At 38.5% G+C, this 25564-nt stretch overlaps 1 protein-coding gene across 1 annotated transcript in view; it reads left to right on the forward strand.

The window, feature by feature from the left end:
- The window catches only part of CR1L (complement C3b/C4b receptor 1 like), an 89023-nt gene that overhangs the window by 46953 nt on the left and 16506 nt on the right, over positions 1-25564 (forward strand). The window contains exon 9 of the mRNA XM_021717698.1: positions 14446-14673. Within this exon, the coding sequence (XP_021573373.1) occupies positions 14446-14673 (228 nt within the window). The remainder of the gene's footprint in view (positions 1-14445; positions 14674-25564) is intronic.

Genomic DNA, 25564 nt, shown 5'->3' on the forward strand with positions numbered 1-25564 from the left:
AGCCTGGGCAGCATAGAGAGATCTCTCTCCTCTCTAAAACAAAAAAGAAAAGAAAAGAGAAAAGAACAATATGGTAAAATCCTGAGTTTCCTGAGTTTGGTGACAGTATGAGGAAATCAGCAACTTCAAACCTAGTTGGGAGGATAAATGGGAACAAACTTTCTAGAAGGCAGGATATAATATGTATTAAAACACTTAACTGTATGCATTCCTTCAATTCAGGAATTCGATTTCATATAATTTATTTTTAAAAGATCATCATCACAGATTTTTACAAGAATACTGCACAAATGTTACCTACGTTTTTGTTTGTGATAGTGGAAAAAGTCAAAATCACATGATATTCAGCATACTCCAAACAATATTTTTGGGAATAATCTATGATAACAAAAAAGGTATGTGTTCTGTAAAAAAAGGAAGAAGAAGAAGAAGAGGTTTAAACTATGCCATAATGTGTTAGATAGTATAGGCAACTTTTCCAAATGGTATGGAGTAGTATAGGCTTACAGTGGAATATTATTCAGCAAACAGTGCTATTTTAGAAAAATATGATTTTTTGAAACAAGTTCCATAAAGTTGAAATACTGCCATGCTCCTTCTCAGACCACAGTGGAATAAAAATAAATATCAACACCAATAAAATCTCCCCAAAGCCTACAAAGATATGGACATTAAACAGCATGATGCTGAACAACTACTGGATCACCAATGAAATCAAAGCAGAAATTCAAAGTTTCCTGGAAACAATGAAAATGAAGAAACATCTACCCAAAAACCTCTGGGATGCCATAAAATCAGTTCCAAGAGGGGACGTTATAGATCTATGAGTACACATTAAGAAAATGGAAAGATCACAAGTTGAGAGCCTAACAAATCACCTAAGGGAGCTAGAAAGAGAAATCCATTAAAATCCTAACTTTAGCAGAAGAATACAGATCACCAAAATAAGAGCCAAAATATGGAACATAGAAGACAAAAATACCAAAGACAACATCAACAAAGCAAAAAGCTAGGTCTTTGAAAGAAATTAATGATTGATGATCCACTTGTCAGAATGGCCAAGGAAAAGAGAGAAAAGGCCCAAATAAACACAATCAGACATACAAAAGATCAAATCAAAACTGACCAATAGAAATACAAAAGATTATCAGAGATTATTATGTACACCTGCATGGAAACAAACTTGATAACCTAAATGAAATGAAAGATTTTCTGACATCACGCATCCTCCCCAGGTTGAAACAAGAAGACACTGAGACACTAAATAGACCAATAACAACCCAGGAATTTGACTCTGTCATAAGAAAACTATCTACCAAAAATAAAAAATAAAAAACCTGGACTGGATGGCTTTCTGGAAGAAATGTACAAAATGTACAAGGAAGAGCTGATACCAATCCTATTGAAAGTATTCCAGACAATTGAGAAAAATGGAATTCTCCCCAAATCATTTTACAAAGCTAACATCACACTGATACCCAAACCAGGTAAAGACTCAACAAAAAAAGAGAACTACAGGCCAATATCTCTTATGAACATAGATGCAAAAATCCTCAACAAGATTCTAACACATCGGATGTAAAAACACATCTCAAAAATCACCCACCATGACCAAATAGGCTTCATTCCCAGGATGCTGGGCTGGTTCAACATTTGCAAGACCATAAATGTAAATAAATACATCAACAGGTGTAAGAACAAGAATCACATAATTATATCATTAGATGCAGAAAAAGTTTTTGATAAAATCCAGCATCCCTTCTTGATAAAAACCCTCAAACACCTAGGTGTAGAAGGAACATACCTCAAAATAGTAAGCACCACTTACAATAAACCCACAGCTAACATGTTGCTAAATGGACAAAAACTGGAAACATTTCCTCTGAAAACTGGAACAAGACAAGGCTGCCCACTCTCACCCCTCTGGTTCAACATTGTGTTGGAAGTCCTAGCTAGGGCAATTAGACAGAGAAGGAAATCGGGGTATCCAAATAGGAAAACAGGAAGTCAAGTTATCCCTCTTTGTTGACAATATGATCCTATACCTCAAAAATTCAAAAGAATCTGTCAAAAATCTGCTTCCACTGATAAAGGACTTTGGCAATGTCTTGGGATACAAAATAAATGTGCAAAAGACAGTTGCATTCTTATACACCAATAACAAGCAGATGGAGAATCAAATAAATCACAATCCCATTCACAATAGCCACACACACACAAAAATGAAATACCTCAGCATCTTCCTAACTAGAGAAGTGAAAGACCTTTACAATGAGAGCTACAAAACACTGCTCAAATAAATCCAAGAAGACACAAACAAATGAAAAAATATTCCATGCTCATGGATAGGAAGAATCAACATTGTTAAGATGTCTATCCTACCAAAAGCAATCTACAGATTCAAAACAATACCCATTAAGTTATCAACATCATTCTTCTCAGACCTGGAAATGACAATACAGAAATTTATATGGAAACATAAATGACCACGAATAGCCAAAACAACCCTTAGCAAAAGAAACAAAGCAGGAGGTATCACACTTCCAGACTTCAAACTTTACTATAAGGCTACAGTAGTCAAAACAGCCTGGTATTGGTACAAGAACAGGCATATAGACCAGCGGAACAGAATAGAGATTCCGGAAGCAAAGCCTCAATTTCTCAACCAACTCATCTTTGACAAAGTCTCCAACAACAACCACTCGGAAGAGGAGAACCTATTCAGTAAATGGTGCTGGGGAAACTGGCTGATCACATGCAGAAGATTGAAACAGGACCCCTGCCTATCACCACACACAAAAATTAACTCTAACTGGATCAAAGACCTAAATGTAAAAACCTCAAACTATTAGAATCTTAGAAAATGCAGGAGACACCTTTAATGGAAATTGTAACTGGCAACCAATTTCTGATCAAAACACTAAGTGCCCCTACCACAAGAAATAAGATAGATAAGTAGGATCTCATCAAACTGACGAGCTCTACAAAGCAAAAGAAACCATCAGGAGAGCAGGGAGACAGCCCATAGAATGGGAAAAAATATTTGTCAAATGTATATCTGACAAAGGCCTAACATCTAGGATCTACTAGGAACTCAAACTCACTGAAAAGAAAAAAATCACAAACAGCCCCATTAAAAAGTGGGCAAAAGACATGAATAGACACTTCTCAAAAAAAGACATACGGGTAGCCAACAGACACATGAAAAAGTGCTCAGCTTCACTAATCATCAGAGAAATGCAAATCAAAACCACATTGAGATACCACCTAACCCCAGTAATAATGGCCATCATTAATAAAACAAACAACAACAGATGCTGGTGAGGATGTGAAGAAAAAGAATGCTTCTACACTGCTGGTGGGAATGCAAACTAGTGTAACCTAACCTCTTGGAAGACAGTGTGGTGATTTCTAAAAGAACTAGAAATTGACCTCCCATATAACCCAGCACCCCCTACTGGGAATAAACCTAGAGGAACTCAAATCATTCTATAAAATAGGTACATGTTTGTTGTAGCTCTATGCAAAATAGCAAAAACATGGAACCAACCATGCTGACCCTCAAAGCTGGACTAGATTTTTTAAAATGTGGTACATATACACAATGAAATATTATGTAGCCATAAAGAAGGACAAACGTGGACTTCACAGCAACTTGGATGGATTTAGAGTCTATCATACTCAGTGATCTATCATAGAAACAAAGAACAGAGTACCATATGTTCTCACTCATAACTGGAACTTGAACAATTATCATAATACTATAAGAAAGGGATTGGCAGTAGTGGGAAACTGCCAGGGGACTAGAAGGTGGGATTGGCAGTTTAGGGAAACTGCCAGGGGAGGGAAGGGCACACCTCATCAACAATGGTACCTAACCCTGAATTGTACTCCACATCTTTAAGATAATTTTTTTAAATGTTACCAAAATATGTAATTAAGTATAATTTCAAGAAACTAAAGTTTGTTTAAATTCTTACCTCTTTCCCCAGGTATTCCTTGTGGGCTACCCCCAACCATCGCCAACGGAGATTTCTTTAGCATCAACAGAGAATATTTTCCATATGGAACAGTGGTGACCTATCGCTGCAATCCTGGAAACAGAGGGAGAAAGTTTGTGCTCGTGGGTGAGCGCGAGATATATTGCACTAGCAATGACAATCAAACTGGCATCTGGAGCGGTCCTCCCCCTCAGTGCATTATACCTAATAAATGCATGCCTCCAGAGGTCGAAAATGGAATCGTGGTATCTGACAGCAGAAGCTTATTTTCCTTAAATGAAATTGTGGAATTGAGGTGTCAGCCCGGCTTTGTCATGAAAGGACCCACCAGTGTGCGATGCCAGGCCCTGAACAAATGGGAGCCAGAGTTACCAAGCTGCTCCAGGGGTGAGTCTGACAGAGGCATTGAAGGACCCTGCAAATGACATGAGTTGCAGTTGGTTCAGGGGGAGAGATATGTAGTAAGCAGGGTGGAAGAAGCATGACATTAAGGGGGTTCAGTGTATATCTTCATTTTGAGAAATATGAGCTTTATGAGCCTAGAGAAGAGATATTTGGGACTCTCTGACTAAGCAATTTTCAGGGCAAAGTGCCAGCTGCATTATTCCTCAGTTTTACTGAAGAACAATATGGACTTTCTCTATGGTCAGCTGTATGTCAGTGTTTTATATGCATTATCTCATTTACTCCTGAAAACAGCATTTTGAAATAGAGCTATTCTTATATCCATTTCATAATGAAGTCAGCTTGGCCTTTCCAAGGTTAAATAAATTGTCCAAGTCAGATGCTACTAAGTGACACACACAGGATTAAAAAGGCAAGTGTGTCAGACCCTAGAGTGCCAATGCTGTGGTTTCTGCCATTCTTCTATCGGCATCCATTGGTGAAAGAAAGGGACTGGCTTATAAAGACAGATTATCACTGTATCCAAATAATGACAAAGACCTTAGAGTTTGTCTGTAAAGGTCCACCCTCTACATTTTATCATTAGGAGTCTGAAATTGATAGCAGAAGAAATTTGCTCAAATCCAAAGAGTTTTTTGCATTCATCTTTAATGAGGTATAGATTAGGATGGTGTTAAAATGGGTTCTGATGCCCCAAGCATGCATAAGAAGAGATATAAATGAAGACAGAACTTGAGACGAGCATTCTCCAAGTAATATGCTCTCTCATTACAAGGACTGGATTATTTAGGGCCTAGTATTTTTCTTTCATGTGCCCTGGGCATGAAGCAGCTCTGGCCACCAACCCAGGCATCAAGCTAGGATAAACAAAGGACTGTCCATCTGCTCTGTCCCTAACTGATATAAAAGCAACACCACCAATGAGGTGTCTCTTTGCCCATTGCTAGGCTTAGCAGTGGATTAGTAGGGGTGGTGGCTGATACAGAGGGACACAGAAGGAGCTTACAATTCATGTCAGCCTGTGCAATCACTGAGACAACAGGTGAGAGGTCAAACAGAGATATAAGGATGAATGCCTGACTGTACTTTCGTCACAGAAGTGCAATAAGACAGAGGAAGGGAAATTCATTAAATAGACTTGGGCAACCTTTTCATTACCTGAAAGACAAAGCTGAAAATTGAGATTACCATCGTAGGAAAGATGTAGGAGGAGAATTTACCAATTTTAATAACTCTGTACTGGATACTCAGAGCTGGGAAAAACAAACAAACAAACAAACAAACAAACAAAACAACCTTATAGACTTATGAGTGAATTTGAGACCTTGTGCTAGAGAGAACTGTGTTCTATTTCTCTACTTCTTACTAGAAATGAGGTCTTCAAACAAGCATAGGGTATACGGTATAGCAAAAGAAATCCCCCCATAACTAACAAGTAATTTGGAACTGTCCTTCTCCCAGTATGTCAGCCACCTCCAGAAATCCTGCATGGCAAGCATACCCCAAGAGACAAGGACATTTTTTTGCCCGGGCAGAAAGTGTTCTTTAGCTGTGAACCTGGCTATGACCTCACAGGGGTTGCTTCTCTACACTGTACACCCCAGGGAAACTGGAGTCATACAGTCCCCAGATGTGCAGGTACCTAGTCTCTCATCTGGCTTGACCTTTTTAGTTTTTGTGTCTTTATTCTCCACATGCCACTGTTATTTCTGTTTGCTTTTTTTTTTCCAGTGAAATACTGTGACGACTTCCTGGACCAACTCCCTAACGGCCGTGTGCTACTTCCACTTAATCTCCAGCTTGGGGCAAAGGTGTCCTTCATTTGTAATGAAGGGTGAGTATGACCCAGAATAGAGACCAGGAACGGTGCTGGATAGTGACTCTTTATCTCAGGGGTTAACCCCAAAAGGAGGCTGACCTACCAGAAAAGTACCCACGGAGGTCAGTTTCTGACAGGGTAGTCTTGAAATATGGGTAGGGACTGAATGACATCACTATCAGGAGATAAAGAGATAAAGAGAAAAGTGTACTTGAACTCAGTGTCAAGTACAAACATAAATATAGTCACCAGTCCAGAAAGGGGGACTGACCTTGTGCAAAGGAAGTACTAGAGGAGACTAATATCTGAAACAGTGATTGGAAAGTATAGTAAGAACCAGATGGAACCATGAACAGATGTTTCAAAAAGAGAAAAAAGCTTACCTCATTTGGTTTCGCACTGATAGAGGCTCAGGAATAAAACATTTTGGAAAAGGTGCAGCTTCCAGTGAGAGACAAAGCAAAAACAACAACAGAAACACAACAGATCTTGAATAGATATGGAGCATATTACGTGTATGAATAAACAGTAATTTATTTTAAGCCGGACTCGGTGGCTCAGCCTGTAATCCTGCGCTTTGGGAGGCTGAGGTGAGTGGATTGCCTGAGCCCATGGGTTCGAGACTCGCCTGGGCATCTTGGCGAGACCTCATCTCTACAATAAATCACAAATCAGGCATGGTAGCGCGTGCCTGTAGTTCCAGTTACTTGGAAGGCTGAGGTGGAAGGATCGCTGGAGCCCAGCAGGTCGAGGCTGCAGTGGCCGGGAGCAGCCACTGCACTCCAGTCTGGGTGACAGAGTGAGACTCCAACTCAAAAAAAAAAAAAAAAAAAGATAAATATTTAGGGGGTTCTTAAGAAAAGTTTGAAATATAAGAGAAAGTTGAAAGATAAGATGAATATGCAAGATTGTTTCTCAAAAATTTTTTTGCATTTAAACACTTAATTTATTATTCAAATTAAGAAATAATACATTTTGTTTTAATAATGGTCATGGTCTTAAAAGTGTCATTCAGTTTTCCTGCATTTAGAAGTATATTGCTAATTATGGTCAATTAACTATGACAACCCACAGAGCCTCCAGTGACAGTAAGATACTAGACATAGAAGACATGAATAAAGATTTAGATTCCTCCCCCTGGGACCCCTGGCATCAGCAAAGGGTCATTCGATTCCCACAGCTGATGCTCTGAAATGCTTTTTGCTTTTAGAGACTAAAATCACCCAGCAACAAGTCAGGTCCTGATAAAGTGCCTTATTACAAGAACTACTGAATGCCCCTCCTCCCTGGACAAATGTCAGGGACTGTCCAGTCTTTGTGTCAAAGCAGTATCAGGAAGCAGAGGGTGCCGAAGCGTGGCAAGTTGCCCCCAGATATCCAGGAAGATGGCAGTGCAGCCTTGGGGCAAGGAGGGTGGCGCATGGTGGAAAGACCCAGCATGGCAGGCATCAGGACAAAGATGCAACCGCCACTTTGGTTCAAACAACTTTAATGGATACTACATTGTCTGTCCTCCCCCAAGTCACTGGGTACCGCGGATGACACATGTTGTCGGCGCTGGGTGACCCTCCTCCTTCACCCCCCCGAAAGCTCTCCAGACACAACAAGGAGACAGAAATAGGACAACAAATGAAGTCCCCACCTCATATCCACAGACAGTACTACCCAAACCACCATGATGCTGGTCAAGGATATACTGAAAACAAGCATGCTAATCCCATGTTGGGGAAATGGCTTTAAAAGCACAAATACAGTATCACTATCGTCGTTTATTTTCCAAACCTCACCACTCTGGAAAAGGAAGCAGAAAAAAATGTCTTTAGTTTTAACAGTGAGGCTATAAACAATCTAAGTAAGCTTCTCTATGCTATTGAATGTGCTGCTGGCTTTGAGCTGAGCTGAGGTGATGCTGGGATCCGACCCTCAACCAAGAACCAGTGCTTCCATCACAGCACCTCTCCAGGCCCACGCGGATACTCGGCTGGACACCCAAGGCTCTCCCATGCGCTTTCCTTCTTTCCTCCCCTCCTTCACTTTTTAAATGATTTTTATTATGATGTGGTCCCTTACTTAGATGGACATTGCTTTTCAAACAACTTAAAATAATAAATGTTATGTGCCAAGTGGCTAGATTAGTAACTTTGCCAAGAAGAGCACAGTTTTTAGACTACTGGTAAACTCAGTGAAATTAACCAAAGATGAAGCTTTGGCTTTGCTGATCAGATTCACAAAATTTTTAAATGAATCAACAGAGAAATTTGGAATGGGAATGAAAGAGTAAGTAGAATACTATTAGGACTTCTTAGAGGGAGCATAAAGATTGATGTTCATTATTTTAAGTAACATCATTAGTTTTCATGAGAATGCAAATGGTCTTAGTATTATGTTCCAACACCATTGGCAGGTGAAAATAAACCTTAACTACAGAGCTCTTATTCTCAATTTATTTCAAAGACTCTTTAACATCAAATGCCAGCTACTCAATGAAGACCTGAAGGCAACTCAAGAAACTACTGTACCAAGAATAAATGGAACATTTTAGGACTATTTCCTCCAAGAGTCCCCTCCTTTCACCTTGTGTTTTTTTTCCCTAGAAAATGTGACTTTACCCTTCAATAATCCAGGGATGCCATAAATATCACTCAGGAACATTCCAGATGTAGTAGCAAGAATAACAGTCTCTGATATCTTTTTAATGATTTGCCAGCCTAAACCAGAACTGTTTTCCCTGATCTGCTGTCTAAAAGAAGGAAAAGATATCTTTTGCATTAGAGGACAAAGTTTCTACTAATGACCAAAAGGAGGCTTTCAGAGATCAATCAGGCAAACATGATCTCCTGAAGCTCCAGGATCAGACCAAGGAAATGCCTGTCTGTGTGTTTTGTTTTTTCTTTGGTTCAGCGTGGAGGTATGGTGTCTGTCTCATTACTGAACTGTACTAGTTGTCATTGCTGGAAGCTGCACTTTTTCCACAATGATTTGGTTTCTGAGTCCTATCAGTGAGTAGAACTTTTTCACTTGTATTTTAACTTGGGAATTAAACTGTTAACTAGCTTTCAGGTGGGAATTTTCAGGTGGGAAGCTGAGATCTGTCAATGAAGGGAAGAAAGTAATGGTGTCCTCACCCAGTCACTACTGCTTTGTCTTTAGGTTCCATTTAAAGGGCAGTTCTGTAAGTCATTGTGTCTTGGTTGGAATGAGAAGTCTTTGGAATAGCAGCATTCCTGTGTGTGAACGTGAGTAGAAGAAATACATGTTCAGATCTTGATCTTTCTCTTTCTTTTCCCTTAATGTGGTGTACCCCGTAGAATTATCTAATGTCTGTCTCATTCTTAATAAAAATAGTTCTTTGTTTTAATAGTTACAAGAAACATTTGAGCATCATGTGTTTTGGGTGCTATCCTATAAATACTTATGATCATAGTTGCTATAAATGGGGAAGAATACTTCATAGAAATAAATTTATGGCATGATTCTATGCCAGATTTTTCTCTTTTTTTCCTGCCAAAAGTAATAGTCACACTTCAATTTTTTTTTTTTTTTTTTGAGTCATTCTTGTCCTATCACCTAAACTGGAGTGCAGTGGCACAATCACGACCAACACAGCCTCAACCTGCTAGGCTCCGGTGATCCTTCCACCTCAGCCTTCAAGTATCTGGGACTATAGGCACACACCACCACACCCAGCTAATTTTTTTATTTATCATAGAAAAGAGATCTCACCATGTTGCCCAGGCTGGTCTTGAAATCCTGAGCGCAGGCAATCCTCTTGACCTGCCAAAGTGCTGGAATTACAGGTGTAAGCCACCACACTAGGCCCACAGTTTAACTTTTCTATCCTTCCCTTAATCATCCATTTAGTCATATCCTCATTCTTTTAACAAAAAAAAATGTTTTGAGCACCTATTATGTGCCAACCAATCTTCTAGAAACCGGGACTATTCATGTAAACAAGGCAGACTAAGTCCCTTCTCACGTTGTTTAGATTTTCATGTAGAGAAAAAGACCAAAAAAAGACAAAAATAGAAATTTCCAAATACTAAGTATTATTAAAACAAAAGGTGTAATGCAATAAATAGTTATTGTTATGAAGGGGGATAAGAAATCCCAGGAAAAGAACAAAGTTTTCATTTTGTTTTTTTTTGAGTTGGAGTCTCACTCTGTCACCCAGACTGGAGTGCAGAGGCCGCTCCCAGCCACTGCAGCCTTGACCTGCTGGGCTCCGGCGATCCTTCCACCTCAGCCTTCCAAGTAGCTGGAACTACAGGCGTGCGCTACCACGCCCGGCTCATTTTGATTTATTGTAGAGATGAGGTCTCGCCAAGTTGCCCAGGCGGGTCTCAAACCCACGGGCTCAGGCAATCCACTCACCTCAACCTCCCAAAGGCGCGGGATTACAGGCTGAGCCACCGAACCCGACTAAAGTTTTCATTTTAAATAAGGTGACTGAGAAAGTCCTCACTGAGAAAGTAGCAGGTGAGTATTGAAGAAATTGGTTGACTCCCAGTGTGCATAGATAGAGAAAGAACTTTACAGGTGAATGGAGCAGAAATTTCAAGGCAGAAATGTTTCTGGCATTTTCTGTGAAAAGCCTATTCCTGACACTTTCTGGAAAGCTAATATGGCTGGTATCAAGTGAATAAATACAGGCATAGTAGAAGATGACAAAATAAAAGTCATTCTACATTCTATAAAAAATTAGTTTTCACTATGAGCAAGATGGGAAGTCATTGGAGTGTTATGAGTGGAAAAGTTACATGATCTAACTTGCTTTTGATAGCATCATACTAACTACTCTAGGGAGAATTGGGTTGAAAAAAAATATGTCATAGCTTGAGAGTCCCCAGAAACAATGCCAGAGGCAAAGCTTAAATTACAATGCATTATTGGAGGGCACAATCCCAGGGCAGTAAGAGTGAAGAAAAATAAGTAAGGAGGTGGAGTGGAAAGGAAAGCAAATAAATAGATGTGTGTTTCTGAGAGACCCATAAACAATTGGTTGTTTGGTCATATTGACCCTATGGAACTAGAACTGTCTGTTAGGAAGAGGAAGAACAAGCATTTTATCACTGGATCTTTCCTTTCTCTTGTTTTCTCTTTACCCCATGGCTATTAAACCTCATGACTTTCAGACTATATTATCTAATCCCTCTGGGAAGACTCTGGGGACACCAGAATCCATGTCCTGTTAGTACTTCATCTAAGCCCAGAACTGGTAGAATGAGGCAGAGAGTCCTTGGATTCAGTCATGTTGAGCTAAGGCATGGAATCTTCTTTGACTTCCACGGCAGTAAGCACAACAGAAGCTATGCAGGAGCCCATCATTCATTCTTGGGGAGGCTGAAACAGACAGTGTTATTAGTAAATGAAGTGACAGTGGCATTATTGCTATTGATGGAGAAAGCAACTGAGGACCCAAAAAGTAAGTGTTGCCAACCAAACCTAAGGGTGTAGCTGAGGGTTCAAATTGGGAGGCTATTGCAACAATCTAATCAGAGATGTTGGCCCAGGATAGTAGTTGAAGGAGGTGATGAGATGTGGTCAAATTCTGGATATATTTTGAAGGCAGAGATGGTAGGATTTGCTTATGGTTTAGATAGAAGGTGTGAGAGAAAGAGAAGAGTTAGAGATGGTTTGCAGATTTTTGGCAAGAGCAACTGTGAGGGTAAAAGTTCCCTTAATTGCAATGGAGGAGACTATGTGAAGAGCAAGTTTGGTAATGGGGGGGGAGATCAAAAGTTGAGCTTGGATCATAAGTTTAGCATTTTTATTAGATATCCAAGTGGATACTTTAGAAAGTCCCAGGCTGGACCTAGATATTTAGAAGCCATCAATGTATCTATTATGCTTAAAATTGGGACTAAGACAAATGATCACTTAGGGTGTGAGTGCAGCTAGAAAACAAATACATGGACTGAGCCTGGGCATCCAAGATTAAGAAGTTGAAAAGGGCCAGGCTCCATGGCTCACCTTACAATCCCAGCACTTTGGGAGGCCGAGGAGAATGGATTGCCTGAGCCCACAGGTTCAAGACCAGCTTGGGCAACTTGGCGAGACCTTGTCTCTACAATAAATCAAAAAATTAGTCGGGCGTGATAGTGCGCATCTGTACTCCAGCTACTTGGAAGGCTGAGGTGGAAGGATTGCTGGAGCCCAGCAGGTCAATGCTGGGGTGTCCGTGAGTGTGCCACTGCACTCCAGCCTGGAAAACAGAGTGAGATTCCAACTCAAAAAAAAAAAAAAAGTTGAAAAGAAGAATAGGAATCAGCAAAGAAGGTTAGGACAAAACAGTCACTTTTTTGAGTGAGAGAAGAGAAAACAGGAGGCTACTTGTCCTTAAAGCAAAGTGAAGAAATTTTGTTAAAACAATAAGACTAAAACACTGTGTCAAATTCTATAGAGAGGCCAAATGGGATGAGAACAGAAAATTGATCACTGAGTTCAGCAACTTGGCAGTGATACAATGTAGCCTAACAAAAGCAATTTCAGTGGAGTGCTAGAGACCTGATTGGTCTGTTTGGAATGAGTTCTAGAGAGAATGAACAGACAGGATGAATTGTAACAGATCATACACAACATCTTAGAGGAGCAGTCATGTAAAGGGAGTAGAGAAATAAGACTACAGAAGAGAGGGAAGTGGGATCAAGAAGGTTGTTTTTTATTTTTAAGAATGACAGAAAAATAGTGTATTAAATGAAGAAATACTACTGAGATATCCAATCTGTCCATTTATTTCTGCACTAAATCAAACAGGATATTGATGTATCTTCTGATCACAGCTATTGAAAAATACATGCTTACAATAAAATTTTGCTCATATGAATACCTTGCTTTGCTTTAAAGTTATTTGGATGTCTTGTACTGATTTAAATGATGAAACTTGATGATTTCATCTTCCATATTTGGAAATCAGCTATTTGACACTCTTAACTTTCCTGGTGCACTTGGTTATGAAAGAAAGAAAGGTAAAATAGCCACATTAGCCCAAAGATAGATCTGAAATCACTTACTTGAGCATAAACATTGGTTAAGCTATTTTAGCCTTTGATTAGTTTACCTATAATTATTTTAAGCTGTAATTGGCTTTCCCAAAACGCAACCAAATTAGAATGGGGAAAGAATGTCTCCAAATAGAGACATTCAAAGGAATAAATGTGTGTTTCTCTAATGAAAAACAAAACCTGCAAAAACAAATAAATATCTCAAAAAAGTATCACATTCTTGAGCCTTTTGAAACATAAAAGTAGTATATTTCATTTCCTTGTGACAGAATTACTGTAATCTTTCATCTTTATTTTGAGTACTGTAACCTGGCATCATCAAGAAAAATTAAATCATTGATATATAAATAGTAAATGTACAATATATTTTAGAAAGATGTCTCTAGGATGAAGATCCTTGTGTCAAAGATCATGTTTATCTTGTTGTATCGCGGCAGCCCCAGAGCAGACAGGGTGCTCACATAAGTAATGTTAACCTATTCTGAGGAAATCACCCAGAGGACAGGTTGGTAAAGGCATGGGTTTATTATTACTTAAGGGAGGAAACCAATGGCGGCTGGTCAGTATAAGGTTTCCCCAGTAGATGTGGGGAGAGATGATATACCCCTAGCTTGGGAAAGGGAGCAAGCATCACCCGCCAAGAAGAAGAAAAAGATGTTTTTTCTCGAAAGCTGTCTTGAGTTTGCAGATATGCATATTTTCAAGGGCATTTTGACCAGACACAGGAGACCTTGGCTAGGGGCCATCCCCCCAATCGGAAGACAGTTAGCAGGGTGGGGGGAGGGAGCAGGGCACATGTTCTGCATTTACCCCAAACTTGTGCTTAAAATAGTACTTGACGTTTTGTAGTTGCTCAAAAAATGTTAAATTAATGGATTATTTCCCTTAAATATGGCTGAGAAAGTTTTTATTGGTGAGACTCCAACTCAAAAAAAAAAAAAAAAAGGAGTACACTTTTAATTATCATTCAAAAATCTTAACTATCTGAAGAATTCAGGATGCTTAAGTTTCTTTTGGATTTTGCAATAAACATTTATTTAAGTATCATTTCACTTAACTCCACCTAGGCAGAGGCTTAATACATTTATTTTGTAGTTCCCCTAAGAAAAAAGGTATTGCTGACTTGGTAAAACAGTCATAGCACCCCATAATTGTAGAAGCAGCTCGGATTAGAATTTTTAAATGTTAATGGAACTGAGAGCTCTTGTCTTTTCTCTAGAAATATTTTGTCCAAGTCCTCCAACTATCCTTAATGGGAGACACATGGGAACTCCTCTGGAAGATTTTCCCTATGGAAAAGAAATATCTTACACATGCGACTCCCACCCAGACAGAGGGATGACCTTCGAACTCATTGGGGAGAGCACCATCCGCTGCACAAGTGACCATCAAGGGAAAGGGATTTGGAGTGGCCTTGCCCCTCGCTGTGAACTTTCTGTTCTTGCTGGTCAGTACTTGCCTTCACATATCATAAATGGATTTAGAATACCCAGACCAAATATTTCACATTTCTATATTATTTGTTTGTGAGCTTAATTTTGTCATAAGTGGAAGTGCCAAAATTACATATTGTAGGCAAAACAGATGAGTTCCAATAGTGCCAAGATGTGTTTAATAGGCATGATGTGACTAACTCTTCTTGCTGGTAGAGTGGAGCAGGGTGAGGTAAGACGAGTGAGGGGAGAGGTGGAGGAAAGGCAGTAAGGCACAACTTATGTAAACCAGGAAGAAAAACAAATTCATTGGAGAGACATGACAACTGCCTACGAACACTAGCCAATAACAGCATAACACGTACACTCTCCATAAGTTCATAGGGGTACATGGGCATGCAAAGGACAGAACTTGCAATGCGAATATTATTTTTAAATATAAATTTAAGGAGTACAGTGCCATTATGTTACATGGATATATGTGTAGTAGTGAAGCCTGGACTTTTATGTAACCCTCACCAGAATAATGTACATTGTACCCATTAAGTATTTTTTAATTCCTCACCCCTTGCCGTCTTACCCTCCCAAGTCTTCAGTATCCATTATTCCACACCCTATGTTTATGTGTACACATTATTTAACTCTTACTTATAAGTGAGAACATGTAGCATTTGACTTTCTGCTTCTGTGTTGTTTTGCTTAAGATAGTGACCTCCAGTTCCATCCACATTATTGCAGAAGACATGGTTTCATTCTTTTTTACGGCCAAATAGTATTCCACTGTATATACACATTTTCTTTTTTTCTTTTTTTTTTTTTTTTTTTTGAGTTGGAGTCTCACTCTGTCGCCCAGACTGAATACAGTGGCCACTCCCAACCACCACAGCCTCGACCTGCTGGGCTCCGGTGATCCTTCTGCTTCAGCCTTCCAAGTAGCTGGAATTACAGGCACGCGCTACCATGCCTGGCTGATTTTTTATTTATTGTAGAGATGAGGTCTCGCCAAGTTGCCCGGGTGGGTCTCGAACCCACAGGTTTAGGCAATCCACTCACCTCAGGCTCCCAAGGCGCGGGATTACAGGCTGAGCCACCAAGCCCAGCTCACGTTTTCTTTAGCTAATCACCTATTGCTGAACACTTAAGTTGATTCTGAAAAATACATGAGTGCAGGTATTTTTTGGTATAATTATTTCTTTTCCTTTGAATAGAGACCCAGCAGAAGGAATTTCTGGATGAAATAGTCATTATATTTTTAGTTCTTTGAGAATTCTCCATACTTTTTCTATAGAAGTTGTACTAATTTAGCTAAGGCTTTAGTTAGTCTTCTGCTGAAAGGGCTAAGTAATCAAAAAGACTTTTGTCTTTCTAGCTTAAAACCTTAACTAAAATTATGCCCATTTGTCAGCTTGCCTATGGGCCCCATGTTAATCTTTGTACTGAACTGTTCCACTGTAGGGCAAGAAGCAAAGAAAGAGTAGCCCAAAAGACAAGAGTACAAAAAGAAGAGACTACTTCTTCCTAAGGACTGGAGACATTGCCTGGCCCTTCTGTTCCCAGAATGGAAGCTGGAAGATTAGGGATATTCCACTAGCCTTGGAATAGCACATTAATCACAGAGAACTTTGAGACAGAAGGGCAACCCAATGAGAAAGGTTAAATGTGATGAAAGGCTTTAACCTTTCTTTGATCTCCCGTATCCTCCAACTGAGTGGTACTTATCAGAATCCAGTAAGGTTTTTATAAATGCTAATGCCTAAACTCCAGCTCAGACTTTAATGAATGAACAGATAGAAGCAGTATTTTCCAAAGACGTGGTGGTTGAGTAGTTGAGTCAATATACTGTCTCATAAAGAAGACAAAGCTTTTTTTTTTTTTTTTTTTGAGTTGGAGTCTTACTCTGTCAACCAGGCTAGAGTGCAGTGGCACGCTGATGGTCACTGCAGCCCCAACCTGCCAAGCTCAGGTGATCCTTCTGCCTCAGCCTTTCAAACAGCTGAAATTACAGGCACATGCCACCACGCCCGGCTAATTTTTTGATTTATTGTAGAGATGGTCTTGCCAAGTTGCTCCGGCTGGGCTCAAATCTGTGGGCCCAGGCAATCCTCTCACCTTGGCCTCCCAAAGTGCTGGGATTATAGGCACGAGCCACCACGCCCAGCAAGAAGACAAAGCTTCTTATGGGACTTATGGCTTAGTCTGTTTCGTTGTCTTTAAATGCCTGGTTTAGCATCAGAAGAAGAGTGGTGCATTGGTTTCCTAGGGCTGCTGTAACAAATTACCACAAAGTAGGTGGCTTAAAACAAGAGAAATACATTATTTCACAGTTTTTTAGGCTTGCAGTTTGAAAGTAAAGTGCTGGCAGGGCTACATTCCCTCTCAAGGCTCTAGAAAACAACCTGTGCTTTCCTCTTTCAACTTCTGGTGGCTCCTGGCATTCCTTGGCTTGTGGATACATCATTCTAATCTCTGCTTCTGTCTTCAAATGGCTTTTTCCCCTGTCTCTATGTCCCAAATCTTCCTTTCCTTTCTTTCACAAGAAAATCACCCTAAATCCAGGACAATCTCATTTTGAGATCTTTATCTTAATTGTATTTGAAAAGACTATATTTTCTAATAAGTTTTCATTCTAAGTTTTGAGAGGATATATCTTTTGGAGGATATCATTCAACCCATTACAAGTGGTGTCTGCTATTTAGTACCAGAGAGACATCTTATGATGGGCACCCTAAGAACAAAGTAGATGGAAAAAGATGATAAAGCATGTTTTGCTACACATGAGTGAATTAGCACTAATAAATAAGGATATGAATGGTGTACTATTGATACAAGCACTCTGATAGGAGGCCTGACATGAAGCTATAAACTGAAGCTTTCACTTTGTTGAAATAAGAGCAGAAAGATAAGAAAACTGAGTGATTTTTCTATTAAAAAAATGTTATGATCAGTAGGCACCATTGAGTAGATGCCTTTGAAAACCTCTAGGAAACATCTAGGGGAAGAAGAAACAAACTTCCAAGGGAAGAAGATCTTTTGCCATTATTGTCTGTTTCTGTGGTTCCATCTATGAGCTTAATTGGAGAAAAAGAAGAGGTAGGGTGAAAAATCTCTCTGCCAACTTTGATATTTCTGTGGTTTTGTTCTCTAGGTCACTGTAAAACCCCAGAGCAATTTCCTTTTGCCCGTTCTACAACCCCAATTGATGAGTCTGAGTTTCCAATTGGGACATCTTTGAATTATGAATGCCTTCCTGGGTATTTTGGGAATGTGTTCTCTATCACCTGCCTAGAAAACTTGACCTGGTCAAGTGTCAAAGACATCTGTAGACGTGAGTAACCCTGCCCTGTGAGCTACTTCATGTCTTCTAAAGTTCATATATGAGATTTGAATCAACTTGTTCAAATTTTGGAGGCAAGATGTCTAAGTTTGCCCAGCATATTTAGATAAAGGTGGTCTTATAGGTCATCCATTCTTATGGCATGGAGTTTCTACACCTTGACTCATTTCATGAAAATGACTCTCACAAAATGAATTGGAGAGAAAATTTCCATTTACTAAAGTTCACTCTTGATGGCTAAAGCCAAAAAATGAGTGAAACAGGGACACAAAAGAAAATTATGTGGATTGCAGTGAACTGTGCTTGGCTAACTAAAGATAGGGAGGAAATTCCAAATTTTGAGGCCTTTAATTTTGGCTGACAGAGTGAGAGTACAACTCCTTAGCCATAAATGACTAAATTGTTATTAGGAGATGGAAGGTAGTGCCTGATTCTGAGGTTTTCTAAGTTTCCTCAAACTTATATATTCTATGGAACAATCAGATCTATGTATGCTATACTTTACTCCAGTTCAAACCTTATAAACAAAGGTAAATTGAATTTCACACTTAGCCCCAAATTCTGCTTCTTCTCCCTAGGAAAATCATGTGGAATGCCTCCAGAACCCTTCAATGGAACAGTGCATATAAACACAGATACTCGGTTTAGATCAACAGTTAATTATTCCTGTAATGAAGGGTGAGTTGGGAGCATTATCTCTTGAATATGAGTTTCAGAACAGCAATTCCAACCTCTGACCCAGTTGTAGATAGATTAACGAGACTATTATTTTTTGTACTTTAAAAAGTAAGCAATAAGACTTCTGGATGAAAATGGTAGTTTGAACATAGGGATATGACCAAAGGCATATAAAGAACAATATTATAAACTACGGGAGGGCCTCATGCACCTGCCAAATGTAGTACATGTGAAACCTAGTCAGGCATTTGTGGGATGAAAAGGACCATCCTGCTAAATATGTAAAAGGGAATAAAATAAGGTAATAGAGCCACACAAACCTCCTTAACTGAGATCAGTAAGTACTATAATTGAGTTGGAGGACCTTGAAGCAGGAGCTGGGAAAGTAAATCTTAAGTATAACAGCAATTCTGGGAAGTATAAGTACTAAAGTACACACAGAGGGCAGACGTTAATGGGATTACTGCTCTTGATTTTTCCTTGGGACAAGTAACCGTGCCAGAAGCCACTGACTCAACTTAGATGAAGCCATTAAAGAATGTGTACTAATTTCAGTTGCCACAACGAATTCAGAGAGGAAAAAAATGATATACATTGAACTTTCCTGAAAAAAATTGTCCTCAGTCATTAACCCCATTTTATTCTATCCAAGCTATTGTACAAATGAGTCCACAAATTAGACTAGGGCAAATCAGTGTTCCTCCCTTCTGAGACTGGAAGATTTACTCTGCTTTTCACACACTCTCTTGACCAACTTCTCACCTCCCATTGTGAATAAGCATAGATCTCTCTATGGTGAGTAAACCAAAATGTCACCAAATGTAAGGTAAGACATAGCAACTGAAAATAAAAGAAACCAATCCGAGAAATTAGAGAAATATTCGTCTGCAAACCAGTGTACTCCAACAAACAGGGAGAAGACTTTTAGAAATCTCTAATATGTGCTTGTACATAGAATCTATGGAACTATAAGAGGCACTTATAAGATTTAATGATCCAATATCATAAAAGTTTATATATGAATGAAACACACAGGAGTTTAAAAACAAAGAGATAATGAATAAACAAACTAGGCTATATTCTCCAGAATTCATCAAGGACCAAACTAGAAATTACAAACACACATACACACAAATAAAAAACAGAAATTAAAAAAAAAGAAAAGAAAAGAAAGCAGAATATGGAGAAGCATTAATTAGCTCATAATGGAAGACAATTTCTCAAACATGAAAGTAAATGACTAGATTGATTGTTGAAAGCTTACTAGACAAATGCAACATTAAGGATAATGGACCCTAGCCCAACACAAAATAAAATTATAAAATTCAGATATAAAAAATACTGCCACAATCCATAAATAAAATAAACAAAAAAGAAGATATTCATATTAGTATCAAATTTCTGTTCTATAACACTAAATGTGGAAATTAACTTTTTGAGAGAAAACATTGTACAGTAAAAGTTCTGTACTCAGCCAAACTACCATTCATCTGCAAGGCATAGATACATGATCTTACATGAGCAAGAGCCTCAAACATATACCAGTTAGATATACTGCCTACAAAAAAAGAAAAATTTCTACAAACCTTTGAGTAAACATTTTAAAGAAGAAATCAAAATTTAGAATGATATATCAAAGAATTATTAGTGAGACACAAAACTGTTAAATAGAGTCACCAAAATTGTTATTTTAAAAATGAAATATAGGAGAGAGATTAAGATAGCTGACATGAGGCAGCTAGAGTGAGTTTCTCCTACAGAGTAAACCAAGATAGAGAAAGTTTCCTCACACTCAGAGAGGAACAGATCTAGCAGTATGCCCTACAAGTCTCCAAAGGAGTGATAATAACCACTTAGAGCAAAGAAGAAAAAAAATCCACCAACTTGGGCTGGAACTGGTTAGACTCTTACCTGCACCATCATAGTTCACCACAGCCTCTGGACATACCAGGAAAGGTGAATGACAGGAATTCGGGAGTTCTGTCCTCCTGCCGTGAGCTTGCAGGGCTCCCTGAGCCTTGTGGGACTCCAGTCCCTCATGGGAAATTGCCTTTCCCATAGCCATAATCTGATGTGGAGTGGTCAGGAAAAAAGCCTTGAACAGCACCAGCCACCATTTCCCAACTGCAGACAGTTCCTGACTGGGCTGCACCTTGACATTCAGATCACAGTTTGCCTGAGGCCAAGGAAGGAGCCAGGTGGGATGTGCTACCATAGCAGCCTCTCACTCCCCTTGTGAACTCTTCTGTGCCTGGTCTGCATAAAGTGTTACCCCAGTGGCCTGGGACTCTCTCCTAATCCCTACTGGGGCAGTTAAGAGTGCCCACTTGCAAGGTGCTTCAGGTTCTTTCCTCTGTGCTCCCCCGAAGGCTCAAAACAGATAGAGAACTTGGGGAATCTCCAGAGTCCTGCTCTTGGCCTAGGCTTACTAGGCATTTCCTTGGGGAAACACTTGCCAAGGAGAAACCCTATAGCCACCATCATAGCCAACTTTCTCTCACAAGTGCCACCTCCTGGCTGGAGGTCAACAGTACATTCAACCATATCAGATACAATAGCTCAGTTTTGGAGAAGATCTGATTACAAATGCCAACTAACAACACTTTCCAAACCACTCTGGCCACTCAGGATGCCATGAGTCAGTGCAGGTACATAGCACAGGGCTGCCATATGTGGCAACTGAGAAACTCACCACACCAAAGCTATATATAACCAAGGGGACCCTACAGTGCCTACATCAGCCCCCACCAACCTCAAATAAGAAGTCATCTACCCAAATTAGAAGAAACCAGAAAAATAATTCTGACAATATGAAAAAACAGAGTTCTCTAACACCCCCAAAAGACCACACCAACTCTTCAGCAATCAACCTTAACTAAAATGAAATTTTTGAAATTCCAGACAAAATTCAAAAGGTTGATGATAAAATTGGTCAGTGAACTTCAGAAGAAAATTGAAAACCAACATAAAGAAATTGTAAACACTTTTCAAGACACGGATGAAAAATTCTCCAAAGAGATACACACACACACACACATACACACACACACACACACACACACACACACACACACACACACACACAAGCTGAAATTCTGAAAATGAAAGAGGCATTTAGGAAAGTACAAAATGTAGTGAAAAGTTTTAACAGTAGACTAGAACAAACAGAAGAAAGGATCTCAGAACTTGAAGATAAGGCTTTTGAATGAGCTCAATCAGACAACAATAAAGAAAAAAAGAGTTAAGAGACTAGAACAAAGTCTCTAAGAAATGTGGGATTATGTAAAACATCCAAACCTAAAAATCATAGGTGTTGCCGAGGAAGAAGAGAAAGCAACAGCTTGAAAAACCCATTTGAGGGAATAATGGAAGAAAACTTTCCTGGCCTTGCCAGAAATCTAAACATCCAGATAAAGAAGCCCAAGGAACCCCCAGAAGATTCATTGCATAAAGGTCATCCCTGAGTTATATAATCATGCGGCTATGCAAAGTTAATATGAAGGAAAGAATTGTAAGAGAAGTGAGACAAAAGCATCAAATAACTTACAAAAGTAAACTAGCAGTCTTCTCAGAAGAAACCCTATAAGCCAGAAGAGACTGGAGCCCTATCTTCAAACTCCTCAAACAGAATAACTGTCAGTCAAGGATTTTGTATCCCACAAAAGTAAGTTTCATAAATGAAGGGGAAATGAAGTCCTTCACAGACAAGCAAACGCTGAGAGAATTTGTCACCACTTGATCGGCTCTACAAGAAATATTCAAAGGAGATCTAAAAACTGAAACAGAAGGATGGCATACACCAGTAGAAAAACACTGCAAATCATAAAGTTCACAGGCTTTATGGAACACCAAAAAAACAGAGAAATGAATGAAGTAAATAAATAAATAAAGCAACCAGATAACAATCAATATGATGAATAGAATAGTATCTTACATATCATTATTAACTTTGAATGTAAATGGTCTCAATGCCCTACTAAAAAGATATAGACTGGCAGAATGGATTAAAAAAACACATATACAACCCAGATATCTACTGCCTTCAAGAGACCCACTTAACTCACAAAGATGCCTATAAACTCAAGGTAAATTTTATATGGGGAAATATAATTCATGCAAAGGGAAACCACTAATAAGCAGAAATAGCTATTCTCATATCTGATAAAATGGACTTTAAATTAACAACAATTAAAAAAATTGATGGCAGCTATATAATAATAAAGGGATCAATCCAATAAGAAGACATAATAATTTTAAATATATATAGGCCTAACTCCAGAGTCCTGAGCCTTATAAAACAAATTCTACTAGACCTTAAAAAAAAAAAACCATAATAATGGGAGACTTCAACTTTCCACTGACAGCAATAGACAGATCATCAAAGCAGAAAGTCAACAAAAAAAACATAGAAGTTAAACAGGACTCTAGAGAAAACAGAACTAACAGACATGTATGGAACATTCCATTCCAGAACTACAGAATACACATTTTTCTCATCAGAACATTCTTCAAGATAGACCATATAATAGGCCACAAATCAAGTCTCAGTGAATTCAAAACAATAGAAATCATATCAAGCGCCATCTCAGACCATAGTGGAATGAAGCTAGATATTAACTCCAGAAAGAACTCGTGAAAACAAACAAAGACATGGAGGTTAAACAATTTTTTCCTGAATGATTCTTGGATCAACAATGAAATCAAGATGGAAATTTAAAAATTCCTTGAAACCAATGACAACAACAAAACAAGTTATCAATACCTCCAGGATACAGACAAAGCTGTACTCAGTGGAAAATTTATAATGCTTAAGACCTACATTAATAAGACTGAAAGATCACATGTTGACAACCTACCATCGCATCTCAAGGAACTAGCAAAATGTGAACAAATCAAACCCAAAGCTAACAGAAGAAAATAAATAGCAAAGATGAGAGCAGAACTAAATGAAATTGGAAGCAAATATATTAAAAAAAATCAATGAAGCAAAAGTTTGTTCTTTGAAAAGAGAAATAAAATTAGTAGACCACTAACTATATTAATTAAAAAATGAAGAGAGAAGATTCAAATTAGCTCAATCAGAAATGAAAAAGAAGACATTATAACTGATATGATGAAATTCAAAAGACCATCAGAGATTATTATGAACACCTTTATGCAAACAAAATTAAAACAGCCATTGCAGATTATCTGTAGAATATTGATTGCTAGTGATTATATGCCCCATGCACTCTTCTAAGTACTTTACATGGATTAATTTACTTAATCCTTAAAAGACCCTTTGAAGTGGATATTAAGCATAGTCTTCATTTTACAGAAAACTAAGACAAATCAACTACTGTGTTTAAATTCATTTGACAGACGTTGAGGTTAGAATTTGAATCTTGCCCATCTGCCTCTATAGCCTGTAATGGTAAATGCTACATTATTCAGCTTCTTCATTTTGAATGCTGAAACAAATATTACTTATAAAATTTCTGGGTTGTTGATGTCAAAACTGCTTAGATAAATTTTTAGTGCTCTTGTTATTTGACAATTTAAAATTTTAAATAAATAAAAATTGTACTAAAGAATGTTTAAATGATTTTAAAATGCATATAAAGACTGCGGAGTTAATAAAGAAAAGAAAATAATGAATAAAGAAAAAGAAAATAATAGAAATGACAAATAAATCTCAAAATAGATTCCTTAAAATGAACAATTTAAAAAAAGCAGAACTGGGTCAATTGTAATTTTACAAAATAACAAATATGTAAATACACATTGCTTTATAAGATATAATTATATTAAATTACTTTATAAGATATTATTATATCTTCTTTATTCTAATAAAACTGAAAATATCTGTGAAATATGCCATTTCACAGAAAAAACATAATTTATCAGAATGTACTTACAAATAGGCAGAATTCCTGGTAAGCCCATATCTGTTTGAGTTCCTGTTTTCATCCATTATAGGTATATACTCAAGAGTGGAATTGATGGTCATATGGTCATTATATATTTAACTTTTTAAAAGAATTGCCACATTGCCACAGCTCCTGCACCATTTTACATTCCCACTAGCAACATTTACACCAACACTTTTTATTTTCTACTTTTAAAAAAGTATTATTATAACCATCCTAATAGATGTGAAGTTATCTCCCTAATAACTAATGATGTTGAGCATCTTTTCATGTGCTTATTAGCAATTTGTTTATCATTTTTTCAGAAATGTCAATTTATTACCTTTGACCTCTTTTTTTTTTTTTTTTGAGTTGGAGTCTCATTCTGTCGCCCAGGCTGGAGTGCAGTGGCACACTCACAGCCACCCCAGCATCGACCTGTTGGGCTCTGTTGATCCTTCTACCTCAGCCTTCCAAGTAGCAGGAACTACAGGCCCATGCTACCATGCCCAGCTAATTTTTTTTAAATTTTATTTTAGAGACGAGTTCTCACCAAGTTGCCCAGGCTGGTCTCCAACCCACAGGTTCAGGCAATCTACATGCCTTGGCCCCCCAAAGTGCTGGGATTACAGGCTGAGCCACCGAGCATGGCTGGCCATTTTTTAATTGGGTTGTTTGTTTCAATATTATTGAGTTTTATGAGTGCGTTATATATTTTAAATATTGAAATACATCAGACGTATGATTTTCAAATATTTTCTACCATCCTGTGGATTGTCTTTTACCATCTTGGTAGTATCTTTTTTTTTTTTTTCTGAGTTGGAGTCTCACTCAGTCGCCCAGACTGGAATGCAGTGGTCACTCCCGGCCACCGCAGCCACGACCTGCTGGGCTCCAGTAATCCTTCTGCCTCAGCCTTCCAAGTAGCTGGAACTATAGGTGTGCACTACCACGCCCGGCTAATTTTTTGATTTATTGTAGAGATGAGGTCTTGCCAAGTTGCCC

Source organism: Carlito syrichta, unplaced genomic scaffold (assembly GCF_000164805.1).
Source record: "Carlito syrichta isolate Samal-C Ts95f unplaced genomic scaffold, Tarsius_syrichta-2.0.1 Scaffold310050, whole genome shotgun sequence".
Classification (NCBI taxonomy): Eukaryota; Metazoa; Chordata; class Mammalia; order Primates; family Tarsiidae; genus Carlito; species Carlito syrichta.